Raw genomic sequence first — 14964 nt, forward strand, 5'->3', positions numbered from 1 at the left:
AAATGTATCCTACTAACTTTGCTCCAAATTTCCTTGATGGCAAAACTAAAATACTAGCTTCTTTGGACAGAAGCGAAGGCTTAGAGTTTGTTCTTTGTGTGGAAGAGATGCTTACAAATTTAAGAAAAGAGAAAAGGGTCTATGACCTAGAATATTCTAAGCCCTTAATTTACATGTGGGACTTAGCTACAAACCTGGGATGCATCCAGTTTTTTTTCCCAATTGAAGTATATTTAATGAACAGAATTCTATAGTGAGAGAATATTCATAAATGGAAAGACTTAATGGCAATGTTGAGCTAAGTACCATGGTTAGCGCCACCTGCTGGCAGCACAGGGTACTGCAGCCTAGCCAAGTTTCAGAACGTGGGGTATTTATCATCAGGAAAAACCCAAGCAGAGGAGAAATTCCTGTGGCTGAAGTAAAGATAGAGAGGTTGCATGGATTGACAATGGACAAACAATGCCACAGTCAAGAAGGTGCCACAGGAGTTCCGAGCTCTTACAACTAAATAGAAAATTGCCTTATTTTGTCTTTTGAGGTTTATAGTTTCCATAAAGAAAATATCAATTATGTATTAAAGTATGCAGTATGCCTTAGTATTATCTGATCTCCAATGTATCCCCTCAGGAGAATCCCCTCACCCCAATCAGAATAGTCAACAGTCTTATAATGGAACGATAAGAATTCACTTCTCAAAAATTTCTTTCAGTCGGCATTAAGGACACATTTCCCTTCCTAGAAGCAAGAAATCCTTCGTGGGATGAACTTCATTGTCACATTATTCTCATTATCAACTGTATGATTCTTCCCACACCATCAGCCTTTGCTTTTTTTCTTTCTTTTTTCTTTTTCTATATCAACATGAAGGCATGTGGGGGCTTGAAAACCGCAGCACAGAAAGAGGGCTGTCCAGGGCATTCCGATTATGATGCGGTTTTATTGAGTTAGTGGCATGCGGGGGAAATTAGGGTGCAGAGTCCTGCAGGAGGAAAGGCTGGGTGGGGGTCAGGAGGGCCTCAGGGCTGGTCACTTGGGGACATGCAGAGCTGCGTGTAGGGCACGTGGCTCATCTTGGGGCAACTGGAGTCAGACGTCCCCATGGGTGGAAAAGTACCATTCACATTTCACTCCTCCCTGAAAAAAAGGGTGGATGGTGAGGCCTTGATAATTCACCAAGAGGCAGACAACCAACATTCATAATCTTAACAACCAAGAAAAAACACCGTCCACAGGGAAAGTCAAAACGACCTGTGATTTCCTGGCTCCCGCCGGGGCTCTGGCTGCAGGAGCCATCACTCCCTGGCTTGGTCCTCTGCCCGTTCTTGACATCCCAGGACCGGATGGGCTTGGAAGGCCCGCACCCAGGGCACAGACTCACCAGTGATTTTGGCGATACTCCTGCAGTGCTTTCTCTGCCACGGTCTCCATAAATTTAGGATTGTTCCTGGGGACCACTTCCGGGACCGTCACAGTGATGGGGTTGGAATTAAAAAGCTTCACCATCACCTTCGTGAGGCCAGAGGGGATGCTGGGGTCAGAAGTGTGGGAGCTCACCTAGAAAGACAAGAGGTGAGTGAAGGGCTGGCACATGGGCCAAAGCAGACTCATTTTTTCAAAAGTCAGGCTCAAATTTGGAGAGTTGGCCCCTTTCCTTTTGACTAATCTCAACATCTGTGTAACTTGGTGAGGAGAAATTCCCTAACTCAGACCTTCATCTGCAGGTATAAATGCCATCCACAAATGACCAGCCCAGGGGGAGCCCACAGAGAACAACTGTTTTCCAAGCCACCATGTTTTCCTTGGGCAGCCACTGGCCAGGCTGTGGTAGAAAGGAATCAGGGAAAGAAGAAAAAAAAAGTGCCCAGTGCTAGAGGGAAGCTTTCTAATGCTGGTGGACAGTGATGTACCAATTCATGGGCCATTGTAAAAGGTGCGGGCAGCAGGGCAGCCTTGAGGGAAGAGAACAGGCCCCACAGCCGGGCAAACAGGTTGAAATGCCCGGGTGAGCCACCTCTGTTTGCTTGGGCCAGCGGCTGAAGCTCTCTCACTTTCCTCATCTGTAAACTGGGTCACGGCAATTGGCCCCACTGGGTGATGAGGCTTCCATGTGACAAGTTTCTGCATAGGCCAAATGGCCCTCAGTCAAAAGCCTAAGTGCCCCTGTAATACCTTCACCCCCACAGGAGGACCACATCCCCGCCAGACTACACTGTGGGGCCCGAGCTTCAGGACGTGACTCACCATGGTGACCTGGAGCTGGAACGGCTCTTCACCCTGAGTGAGGTTGGCCAGCTGGGACACCCAGCTGAACTGCTCGTTGAGCTGCTTCAGCAGAGAGGACGTGTTGAACATCTTCTCCTGGTAGGACTGTAGCAGCTCATCGTACAGCTTGGAGAACCGCTCGGCCATCTGCAGGGAGTTGTTGAGCTCCTGTCGCAGCTGGACCTGGGCCGGGTTGCTGGACGAACAGTCTGCCCGAACACGAGAAAAAACAAGGCAGAAATGTGAAAGGAAAGCTAAAAAGCATGACAACAGGAAAGGAAATCAAGTCACACAGCCGGGCCCCAAAAGCTGAACCACTCTCAGGGGTGATGCGCAAACCGTTTCTTGTCACTCAGACAAAAATACAACACGCTCCAGAACGTAAATTCACAGGTCCGCTTCACCGAGAAAGCCTTGCGCTGGAAAATGATGGCAGCGGAACTCAACAGTGTGCTTAATGGCATCGCTGATGGATCTTTAGGTCCAAGATCCTGTCTCTTTGGAAGCTGGGGATGCACAGTGCTGCCCACCCTTTAGGAGGCACTGAGTTCAGTCTATGCTCAGACCTGGAGCTCCTCTCGCTGCCCTAGACCCCATGAACCCTTTCTGGGATTTTACTTACAGCAGCCATTTGTGTGGCATCCACTGTGTACCAGACCTCTCCTAAGGGCTTTGGAGATGCATCATCTCTAAGACTTCAGAATAACCGATAATGAAATGGAGGGCCGCAGCATAAACCACTCGTCTAGCGTCATGGGACGAACCAATCCTGAGGCTAGGATTGGACCCAGGACTTTACCTCCTAAGCTTCTCCTGAGACTGAGTCTCTGGAAAACTCTCCAAGCTTATCTTTTGAGCACGTCTGCAGATTGGGAAATTCTGGCCCCAACAACACATGCGTAGCAGAGCTAGCCAGGACCCTTGGGCTTCAAGCACAGCAGCCTGGTGGCTGGGAGCCCCAGCCTGTCCACCTGCCCACCATGCCTGGTCACCAAGCTCGCCAGGACAGCAGAGGAGATAGTGTTCATTCCTTTAGGTCCCTGACTGCCCACCACAGCTTGTCAGATTGATAAGAGCTGGAAACTACCCACTGTCTCTTTAGAAACTACTGGTTTTCTCTCCCTAAATTTTTCAAAACATACCCCAAGGAGGGTGTTATCAAACCCAAGCAAGTCAGGGAAAGGAGATCTTTGCACTCTGAGAATGGTGATCATTTAAATTAAATGATTATACTAAAATCATCTGTATTAAATGTAATCATTTGTATTAAAATAGAATAAAATGTTAGGTGGGGCAAGAAATAGAGTAACTTATAAGAAGCCAGGTTGAAAAAGATATACAATGAATAATAACCTTACCTCCTTTACCAGCGAATAATTAAAAAATCAGAAAAGCCATTGAGAACTGAGATACAGTCTAAAGCAGTGGATCTCAACTGGGGACCATGCTGCAGTGCACGGCCCCCCACGACGCAGAACGGTCTGGCCCAAAATGTCAGTAGTGCCAAGTTTGAGAAGCCCTGGACTAGAGTTCGTGGGCAGCACATGCTCATATGGATGCAAGCACCTTAAAAAGAGGTTGTAAGTCTTCCTCAATGTAGAAAAGAAGGCGGCTGTTCAGGTAGCTGTGGTCAGTGACCGGGCTGCCAGTCCGACCTGGGCATCTGCATGCCTCTTCCTCCGGCCCTCATCTTGCGGAGGCAGTAGGTAAGTAAGGCTCTTCTAACTGTGATATTTTATGGGAAAAGCCCAAGAGGCTGCGTGGGGTCCTAATCCACATGTAACACATCAGCCTCTCACAGCACTTGTATTCATTTTGCAGTGGCTTCTAAAATTACAGGAATGAGACTGGGAATATTGAGGCCTGCCCTGGCAAACCCAAGCGTACTGAGAAAGCGAAGCCACAAGATCGATCCACTGTACAAGGGGAACACTGGACTCTTTCTGAGCACAGACTCTTGGGGCCCAGGAACTACTCTAGATGCCTTTATGGCTGTTATCTCAAAGTAGAAAGAGACTAGTCAATGATTAGATCAGATAAAACGTAGGGGAAGAGCTGAAGGGCAGTATTTCTTTTGCCTTGAGGACCGGCTGGCCTAAGAGAGCATTTGTTGGGAAACTCCCAGCATCCCTAGTGTTCTGGGGGAGAGAAGGCAAAACTGTAGTTAAGAACACATCCCCAGCATCCAGCTCCCCAACACAGAGATGTCCGTGACCTTGGGAAGTCACCTGACCTGTCCACGGCCGACTCCCCACCTCTGTGAGGTAGACCAGTAACTGGACCCCACTTGGGAGTCTTACAGAAAAATAAATAGATGTTTGCAAAGTGTCTAGAACAGTGCCTGGCATGCAGTAACTGAATGTTGGACAGCATATATACCATTTAAATTTCATCACCTATAGGGAAAAATGAGGATGTCTATCTACTATGGTTGGCCATTGGGAAAAGAGTAAGTGGGGGAAATCAAAGGCTGACGGCCTTTTAAACAAGCACAGAGGGCCCTCCCTCTGCCTGCCTACAGGCCACGTGCTGGCCTTGTGTACTGTCTCCCTACTTCAGGGACAGCCTTACATCTTAACCCTCGCCTGTAGATGAGGGGCCCAGGCAGAGTGGGCCATAGTTAGCAAGCAGCAGAAGCTCAATTCGAACTGCCACCTGTCTGACCCTGTGAGGGCAGCCCCGGGAAGGGACCAGGGACCCGGGGCTCCCAGACTCACCCAATGACAAGATCTCCTGACACTTGTCACACTGGTCCTTCATCTTCAGGCATCCCATGGAGTTGTGGCGGATCTCCTTGCACACGGAGTGATTGCGGTTGTCTTCTGGGGACACATGAGGGAGGGGGAGTCAGGCTAAGGAACCATACAGAGCAATGCCTTCATGAGCCACCCCGATTTCTGAACGTTTCCACGCTGTTTGGACCTTGGAGATGATTCTGTGGGCAGGGTGGGTAGAACCGGTTGTTTGCCTACAGACACAGGCCTCTGATGAGGGCTCCTCATGGAGGGAACAGGGGGTGCCTCTCAGGTACTCCCAGCCTGGCACGCCCCCCTCCACCCTCTCCATGTGATGAGGGCTCTCTGTTCCACACTCCCTCCACCATTTGCACTTCTCTTTGGCATCCTAACCTGTTCCGCTCTGCATTTTATCTGGCTCATTTCTCTCCCTACTTGATCAGCAAGCCCTTTGAAGGCAGGAATGAGGTGCTCCTTTGAGCCTCCTTCTAACACAGGGCTCCCCCACTACGAATATATCACAGATACTTGTTCGATTCAAACCTTCTAGATTTCCAATCCATTTTAAGCGAAACCCTGGTGCCAAACTGTTGCATTTAGGGGATGGTGTTGACCAACAAATATCTACTGGTTCAATGAAGGAAATCAGTTCCCAAAGTATTGGCTTTTCATATCCCTACTAGACTTCATTCATTCAAAAAAAATATTCATTATGTGCCCACATTCTGCCAGGCCCTAAGGTTACAGCCATGAGTAGCCTTCTTAACTGTACTATGGACTGATTGTATAATTTGTTGCCAACATATATGCACAGCATCCACATAAAGCCACCTGAGTTCCCAAAACAAGAAGGTCTGATACTCTAAAGAGTCAAAGTCATGCCCACCAGTTGCTGAAAGGGGTCCAAGTCCTACAGGGTGAGACTTGACTGGGTGCCACTTGGTCAGCTGTGAAACCTTTACCTCTCTGTCATGTTTTCTCCTCCTTAAATGGGGATAATACCACCCTCACAGGTTTGCTGGGGTGACACGAGATGACACACACCAAGCCCCTGGCATGGTTCTTAGCATCCAATGGTCTTCCCAAGAAACAGGTGGTCCCCATCCCTTTGTAGGAAGAATGAGACATCTTTCTGACCTCCTGGGAACTCCATCATTGGGAACTGGTGGGGCTCCCTATGGAGGTGGGCATCCATGGCCTGCTGAGCCTGGTGTATCATGTCCAAGAAGGGCTGGAACATGTCCTCATACACAGGGAAACGCATTATGCTCCGGGCAAAGCGGGACTTTGGATTAAAGTAGAAAGGCCTCCTTGGGGATGAGGAGAACGGGTAGTGGTAAGGGTCCGGGAGCTCCCGCGTGAAGAATCTGTCCTGGAAAAGCTCGTCCATAATCCTGGATGCGTGGTTGAAGCTGTCCTGCATGAGGTCCAGCGCGTGGGTCTGCTGCCGGTCATTCTCCACCAGGGAGTCGATGCGGTCCCCGTTGACCCAGAAGTAGAAGGGAGAGCTCTGGTTCAGGAACTCCTCGAGCTGGGGAGGCGGAGCAGAGAACAGTTAGCAGAAGCTCGCTAAGGCTCCAGGCTCCTGCCCCTCCCTTCTGTGGAGACGGGCCCAGCATGGCCCCTCACTGCACCCTGGTGTCCTCAGATTCACCTAGCACATGACCCAAGGCTCCCCAGTCTCTGTGAACTCAGGCCAACACCCTTTCATGTCACCCACCCCAATGGGAGAGTTTAGGAAGACCTGTGACACAAAGAGTATCACAAGGCCCATCACTTGAGCTAGTCTGCCATCCTCTTTGGACACTGATGGGCCCCTCCCCACCCCTGCTCAGCCAGGAGCCAACTGATGAGCCTTCAGTCCCCAAGTGCATGAGTCCCAACAGAACAAGGCCTGCAGGGCTGGACGGGTCAATTTTAATGTATGAACAATTCTGAATTCCTTCTGCCCAAGGGGACACAGGGCTCTGCCAGACCACAAAACCATTTGTTACATTGTCCAGCTAATTATTGTTGATGAGAGTCTTGTAAGAGGTGGCAAATACCTGGCACAGGTGCTTTTTATGACTCCAAGTTTGTGCACTCGTGGCAGACATTACCAATTGATCATGGCACCTCTGAACCCAAATGCAGCCAGAGCTAATCAATTAAATCTGGCATGTGAAATTAAATTCTGATACTGTGATTTCTAATAAAAGACATGTTTGGTCTTGTCTTGTTCCTGACAAACAGTTCTTAAAACCCTTGGAATTTCCTGATGAGAGCAATAAAGATGTCTTGTTGTTACTGAGCTGACATTTGGAAGGCACCTAAGATTGGGGGCTTGTTGCCAAGGGAACCAACCACCATCAGAGTGTTGGAACTCTTTAGTCCTTCCCTGTGATTCCCAGGGAAGGCTGAGAGACAAGAAGTTGAATCATTTACTAATGGCCAATGATTTAGCCAATCAAGCCTAGTAATGGGAGCTTCTGGGACATAGGGAGATGCAGAAGTGGTGTGCTCGGCAAGAGCAACGAAGCTCCCCACCCCTTCCCCATCCCTCATCCTAAGCATGCATCTCCCCAACCTAGCCACTCCTGGGTTATACCCTTTTATGATAAATTAGTGTTCTAGTAATTAAATGTTTCTACAATTTCTGTGAGCTGCTTTAGCGAATTAATTGAACCCAAAGAAGGAGTTGTGGAAGCCATCAATCTGTAGCCAGGGGTTCAAAAGCACAGATAACAACCCCTGGACTTGAAGTTGGGGGTGGGTAGCCTTGTAGGACTGAGCACTTAACCTTGGGACTGGACACTATCTCTAGCAGACAGGGTCAGAATTGAGTTGAACTGTAGGACACCCAGCTGGTGCCAGAATTGTTTGGTGTGGGAAGCCCCCTTTGCACTGGAACTGGGTGCAGAACAAAGATGCGTATTCCAGAGATTCACTTCTCCTCATTCCCCACTCAGAGCCTAGGCTGTCTCAAGGAGTGTCTCCCTGTCTCACCTGGTGGCCAACGAGCCCGGAGCCACTTCTGCAGACGCGTGCGTAAAACTTCATGCAGGTCTGCTTCAGGCAGGGCTTGCACTCCTCCCAGAGGGCCATCATGGTGTCATTGCACACCCCCTGGGATGCCTTCAGCTTCATTTCTGAATCCTTGGTATCATTCAGAGCATCCTACGGGAGCACACAAGGCCAGGTTAGTCACACAATAGCCGCAGGCCTCACCCTGTCCATGCACGAGGGGCCTGGTCTTCCACCATCTTCCCACGTCTGCTCACACAGTTGCTCATTTCCACCCCTGCTCTGGCCCACCTGTTCCCTTATTGGCCTCCATGGAATTCCCTCCCATCTAGCTTTAAGCCCTCTCATCTTCAAGACCCAGCTGTCCCTCTCTCCAGTCTTCCTGGCCATCAGAATGCATGCAGGTATCTTTCTCTGACTGCACTTAGTCTTTACCCCTGCATTTTCCTCACTTACACCTTGGTTTTTATTCTCAGCTCTGGTGTCTAAATGTCATTTTCCAAGGCTTCCAGAGACTCCCTCAATCTCATTTTTCTATTGCAACCATGGTCGCTGGCACACATGGCAATAGGCAAGTTTTGAAATCAAAGTCCCAACAACTAGGAAAACTACTACTCCGTGTCATGTGACCCAGTCATTATAAGCACCTATCCCAGTGAATTCCTGCAATAAAGGAAAAATCCATAAGCCTATACATACTTGTTAGAATGTTCATTTATGGCAAAAGAAAAAAAAATACTGGAATTAACTATGCTCTCAAAACTAGAAGAGAAGCGAATTTTGGGACATAAAAAGGGGAGATAAGTACAGCATTACAAGGGTTGTTTATTAGTAAGTTTTAAATACAATAAGAATTTTTCACATTAAAAATGCCTGATTCTTAAAAAAAAAAAAAAAAAAACAGGATTCCCCAGTCAATTTGATTTGGAAAACACTGGGTTAAATGAAGTAATGAAGTAACATGACTTTCTTTACTGCAGAACTTGTCAGGGCCTTTAAAGTGCTTTCACTATGCATTCTGAATCATGAAGGTGGCAGATGGCCCCATTTTAGCATCCCTTTCATTAGGGTGGCAATGGGAGTAGGTTTTTAGGATACCCTTAAGGAGACTATTGATTTTTTAAATAAGCTGTTTATTGAATTACAGTGTTTTAGCTTTGTTGAGTCATTAAGCACAGGCTAAGACACCCAACTTGGGTGCGTCTGTATGAAGTACTCTAGAATTCTAGAGTAACACGGGACAATAAAGTGTGTGCTTGCCATAACCCCAAAGGGATCACCCCTACTAGACACTTCCTGAGGGCAGGGCACCATCCGCCTCCTCACCTACGGGAGACCCTATCCAAAGCCCACCTTGGGGCTTGCACATAGTCAGGGTTTAGAAAAATCTGTTTAAGTGAATCTGGGCCTCAGGCCCTGGGCCAGCCTTGTAACAAAACCAGACCCAAGATCCCCCACTTTGAAGCTTTCAAAAGCAAATAAACCTTCTCTTATTTCTTAACAGCATCCCCCACATCGGCTGACACAGCCCTGGGAGGACTACGGGTGGCCACAGCCATGGAGCAGGGCCCTGGCAGTGCTGGCGGCCCCCTCCTGGCCAGCGAAGGCGGGGCAAGGTCACCCGGCTCCCCCTCACCTCTTTCTTCTTCTTCGCTTCCTCCAGGTTGTCCAGCAGCGACTTGCGCTCTTCATTTGTTTGTTCTATTAGGGACTTTATCTGTTTCACCCCCTTGAGGGCATTTTTAATTTCCTTGTTAACATACTTACTTCCCTGGATGGACATTTCTGCAAGGGAAGCGCAGGGAGGCAGAATGAGACAACAGGAAGAGGCAGAGCTGGGCACACAGTCCTGGAATGCTAGCGGGAATGGCCAGAAAGGCCAGTTTGTCTGGGGGCTGTCGAAGCTGGAAGCGCCCTGGCGGGCAACCCTTGAGCCCCAGCTTTGCCCTGATGCACGTTCTCTTTGCAGGTCTCATTGCGTACGAGAACCCACTACACCCCGCTGCTGAGGAATGCAAACCATGGAGAGGGCACACCCCGGAGGAGCCCCAGCTGCAAAAGGACATTTCCAAGGAAAAAAAAAAAATCTTGGAAGTGCAAGCATTTAAGCATCAAAATATACATTATTATTTTGGATGCAAGTCTTTCCAGAATCTGGTTTAAACAAACATTTGAACAACTTCTTTGTTCAAATGCACAATATCTGGTGACACGGAAACAAAGATGAATTAATAGCCCCATTCTTCAAGATGACTGTGATCAAGACCCAGCACTGTGTGACAAATGTAATGACACAGTGTCCCTGAAATACACTTCTCTGGTGCTTGTCCTGGGCCAAGCACTGAGCTGTGCTTGGCTTCCGTGCCTTTTATTCAACACTTTATCCCAGCACCATCCCCACTGCACCGATAAGCAAAGAAGCGCAGTGGGGGGATGCATGGGGCGGGGTTGTACAGCTAGGGAGGTGCAGAGAGAGACTCACACGCAGGTCTGAGCTCAAAGCCTGTTTTTTTAACTACTGCCCCAGAGAACTGGTCGGCGAGCAGGGCAAGAGTAACGCAGAGCGAGCAAAATCCTCAGGAGAGCCTGGCAGAAGAGGGCCCACCAGCTGGGCTCTGGCGGATGGCAAGCCCTCAGCTGAATGATTGTTCCCCTCTCCTGAACATGAAGCGTTGGTTTTCTAGGTGCAAAGCTGCAGGATACAGGTAGTAAGTCTGTGGAAGCTCCAAAATGGGAGGTGCCCAAAGGCTAACGCGGTCCAGGCTTCACAGACCTCCACCAGGGTGTGGATGTCAGGCTGAGAGGCCTGGGAGAGGGACAGCAGCGGGATACAGCGGCGGGATGCAGCCGCCAGAAATGGCTTGGGGTACACCTGAAAATGCTGAGAAGCCACTCTGATCACAGAGAGCCCAGGCCCGGAGGCCGGGAGAAGAGGCTGCGGAGGGGTCCAGGAGGAGCTCATCAGGTCCCATGCAGGTGGTGAGTGGTCTTCAACGTGTAAGGCCTGCAGAGAAGTGCGCATGGGGCACGCGGATGGCTTACCCTGCAGCTCCTTGTCTGAGATGGTGTCCCCCAGCGTCCGTCCATTCTCCCAGGTCAGCAGCAGCCCCGCCAGCAGGAGCAGAGCCTTCATCTTGCCTCCTTCTCCAACTCTGGAATCCTAGCACGCCTCTGTTTGCAGAGAACAGGAGACTGTCATGGTAACAGCCAGCCAGCCCACCGGTTTCCGGCCCAGCCTGCCGCTGCGGCAGCTCCGGCTCCTGCGGAGGCTCTGCCCTCGGCTGGCATCACTGCGTTTTTTTCCCCGGGGAAATTGGGAGAAAGGGTGAGACTTGCCACTGGACACCTTCAAAACAAAGTGGAGGCGGCGGGACAGGGAGGATCCCTACCACAGCAGCTTAATTCAGAAGAAATGACGAGTCTGGAGTCAGAGCCATGGGGCTCCGGTCCAAGCCCTTTTCCTCCTCGTCCCCCATAACTGCTGAACGTGCCAGAGCCGGGTGCGCCTGCTGTCTGCGTCCAGAAAGGGCGTCTGTCTGATGACACCTGCTCTATTCAAACAAACCCTGTAAATATCTCTCTTGGATCCTCCTGTTGTCATCCTAAGGTGGGGAGGGCATCCCCAGGGCCCACAGCCCCCCTGTGCGTGCCTCACTAATTCTGGCCACAGCAGGCATTACCAATCAATCAGCCTTTTTCCCCACGGAGCCTCAATACCATCTAAAACTGCTTCTCAAGGGACTGAGGCAGTGACAGCAATCACTGGATCAGCACAGGAAAACCAATCCATTTGCCATCCCTAGCATGAAACTTGAAGCCAGGCTGCATGGCTTAGGGTATAACTAAAGAGAAAAGCCAGGAGAGGAAGACAGTGGTCTTCAGGGAGGACGGGGGCTAGGCAATGTACTGGGCCCCATGAGTCCCCAGGAGAAGTCCCTCCGGAGGACGTGCCCCTCTGCTCTGCCAAGTCCCTTTCACATGGTCTGTTCCCTCAGCCCACAGCAGTGTGTCCTGCCACCACTTGGCCAGCTGCCCTGAGCCCAGACCGGCCCAGTCTTACACAATGGACCCTTTCCCAGAAGCTAAAGTTGCATAAAACAGAAAGCCCGCCCCCGCGACCTCCCCCACACCCCCACCCCACCAGCTCCTTATCTGACTCACCCATTTCCCCGAAACAAAGCCAGGAGGTGGGGTCCCCCTTCCTGAAATTATGTACATCCCAAACTGCGCTCAGCGCAGCAGGCCCGTCTGGGCATTGGTGGAACAGCCATAAAGCCAGCCTCTCCTGAACTCCTGAAAAGCGATCAGGAAGGCAGCCGAGCGGTGGTCCCCGAATCAGCCACACGGAGCAAAGGAGCAGTGTGGGAGAGGAACACCGCCTCCCCACAGGCGGGGTGGGTGTCTGAGCCAGAAGGCACCCCGGGCTGTGCCCTGGCTGCTCACTGAGGCCTGACATGCCTCGAGCAGGGACAGAGCCTTGTCACGCCAGAGGCATAGAGCCCGGAAGGAGCGGCTCTCCCAGAGAGGTCCCCGCATGCTTGTGAGAAGTCCATACAGCAGCCTCTGAAATAGGTTCGTTCAGACCAGAAGACGGGGCCTGGGGTCCGGGAGAAAGGGGAGGCAGGGAGGCCAAAGGCAAGAGCTCTGGATGAGGCATCTGGAAATGCAGCAGCCAGTAGCAGGTCTCCCACGGGAGCCCTGGGGCCCCGAGGATCCTTCAGTCCCAGAGCTGGGAAACAGATCAGCCTCCTGCCCAACCTCTCCACCTCAGAGGAGAGGCCGAACCCAGAGTCAGGTTGGGCTCCCCAAGCATGCAGTGCGCTGGTACATCCCTAGGATGAGCACCCAGCCCTCCCAACCCCCAGCCAGCGTCCTTCCCTTGACACCAAGTCACTCAAATCTCTGAGCCTGTTTCTTCACCTGTGAAGTGGCTCTGACATGGACCTCAGGGGTATGAATGGGTTCTGTAAACACAGGGGTCTTCCACAATCATGATAAATTCTGACTACTTCAAAACTGGACTGAGGAGCAAGCATGAGCATTGGCAACATCTACTGGGGATGCAGAAGGAGATGGCATGTTTGGAGGGAGACAGAGAACCTGACGGGCACACCCTGACCATGCGGCTTTGCCTCAGTGCAACGATCAGCTACTTCAAAGCACCTTCGGATCAGCTGGGGGTCTTGTTATGATGCTGCCTCTGATTCAGACTCTGCCTTTCTCACAAGCTTGCCAGTGACGTCCATGTGGCCGGTCCAAGGCCAACAATAGAACAGCCACTGCGGGGCCCGACTGCTCTCCGTTTGCACCGACTCCTCCCCTCTCATCTCCTGGCCTGGGCACCTGGCTGCCAACAGCTCTGACTGGACAAGCCACTAACCTCGTCAGCAGCAGGGTTTTTAAAGCCCGAGCCAAGCTCCTACCTGCCTCCCCAAATGTAGAAACTAAACCAAAAAGGAAAATAAGAAAATAATTCACCAGCAATTCACAAGATACAGAGGTAAATATTAGCAGTGAGGTATATTGCCATCTGTTTTCTATGTACCTATATACACTCAGATCCTTTACATCCACTGTCTTCAAATATTCTTTAAAAGCACATTTCGATGACTGTATAAGAGCACATTTTTTAATGTCCTCTATTTTGCCATACCACAAGTTTGGGCCTTTAAATTGTCTGTGATTTCCCACTATTATAATGAGCACCCTTTTATAGTATCTGCTTACTCTTAGATTCCTGGCCTCTTTCTTTTAAAAAAAGTAATAATAATAGGCCTCTTTTTTTTTTTTTTCGGTCCAGAAATTCTGGAAGGTCAAGGTTTCTATTCTAATCCCAATGCCGACAGCTATTTGCTGTTTATCTTGGCAGAGGGTCCTAAACCTCTCCAGGCCTCAGATGATCATCTATAGAATGAGTAAGTTAAATCAGATGTCGGAGGTCTGATGGAGGTCGCGTGACTTTCTCTGATGGACTCCAGTGCAGTAGGAAACAGAAAGTGTAGGATTTCAGCGGTTACAACATACACGTAAATCCAGACATCACACTTACAAACACAGTAGCCAAGAGAACAAGCGAATTCAGGAGCAAACAAGATGACTCATGCGCGCAAGCAAACAACCACCCTTGGAATCAGCAGCACGTTTCCCGGGTAGATGCTGCAGCAAGGCCAGCTCAGCCATTCACTAGGCTGGGACGTCGGCAATGGGCATCTGTCTCTTTCCAAGTCTATTTCCCCATCTTTGCAAAAGGAAGATCGTTACACCTGTCTTATTTACGCCCACAGAATTGTGGTTGGAGCTGAAGAGTACAAAGGCGCAGTGCCCCCCGCAATCCGGCCTCCCGCCCGGCTGCCCGGTGCAGGGCCCTGGGCCACCCCCCTTCCCTGGCCCCTCCGACTCCATCCAAAGCGCAGCTCTGACAACCCTGTGACTACCAGCGATGTCCTCTCCTTGCCGGGCGGCCACCCAGCGCGACCCTCGGAGCCGGTGGGGCCGTTCTCAGGAGAGGAGAGGCGGGGACATCTCACCAGTTAGCAACGGCCGCGCCGTGCGCTCCTCCTGGCTACGCAGCCTGGTGAGCACAGTGAGGCGCCCATATTTATAGAGCTCGGCTTCGTACACACCCCCTTGGGGGCTGGCTATAAACCTGCATGACTCAGGCCCAAAGAATGCTGTGGGATCACCGGGAGCTTTCTGGAAGCCGGCGCGGGAGGGGGTGCGGAGGGGCGGGGGGCTGGCAGCCCAGACCCCGGCGGGGGTGGGGGGGGGCCGCGGGGCAGAGTCCCCAGTCAAGGCCGTGGGGCTCCTGACGGATGCACCCGGGTGCTGCCCGGGGGCTAATGGGGTATGGCGCCTCTGCAAGGGGACACCCCTGCCAGCGTGCACAGCTGGGCGCCCCTCTCCCCAGGGCTCCAGGGAGAACAGATCCCCTGCCCTACTGAACGTTAATCTTTCACTGCAC

The 14964-nt window shown here is 50.9% G+C and overlaps 1 protein-coding gene across 2 annotated transcripts; it reads right to left on the reverse strand.

Annotated features, from left to right (window-relative positions):
- Positions 1-920: 920 nt before the first annotated feature.
- Positions 921-14672, reverse strand: CLU (clusterin). Of its 2 annotated transcripts, none has more exons than XM_037024615.2 (9): positions 14531-14672; positions 11046-11174; positions 9640-9788; positions 7986-8156; positions 6138-6531; positions 4983-5084; positions 2245-2474; positions 1382-1557; positions 921-1137 (listed from the first exon to the last, which is right to left on the reverse strand). In XM_037024615.2, exons 2-9 carry the CDS (start codon positions 11134-11136, stop codon positions 1128-1130), a joined length of 1323 nt encoding a protein of 440 aa, XP_036880510.2. In that variant the 5' UTR covers positions 11137-11174; positions 14531-14672; the 3' UTR covers positions 921-1127. The 2 variants fall into 2 exon arrangements, with proteins under 2 accessions (XP_036880510.2, XP_036880509.2); XM_037024614.2 differs by having other exon boundaries at positions 4983-5087; positions 14531-14671.
- Positions 14673-14964: the final 292 nt, after the last annotated feature.

The sequence above is a fragment of the Manis javanica genome, chromosome 3, assembly GCF_040802235.1.
Source record: "Manis javanica isolate MJ-LG chromosome 3, MJ_LKY, whole genome shotgun sequence".
NCBI classification, from domain to species: domain Eukaryota; kingdom Metazoa; phylum Chordata; class Mammalia; order Pholidota; family Manidae; genus Manis; species Manis javanica.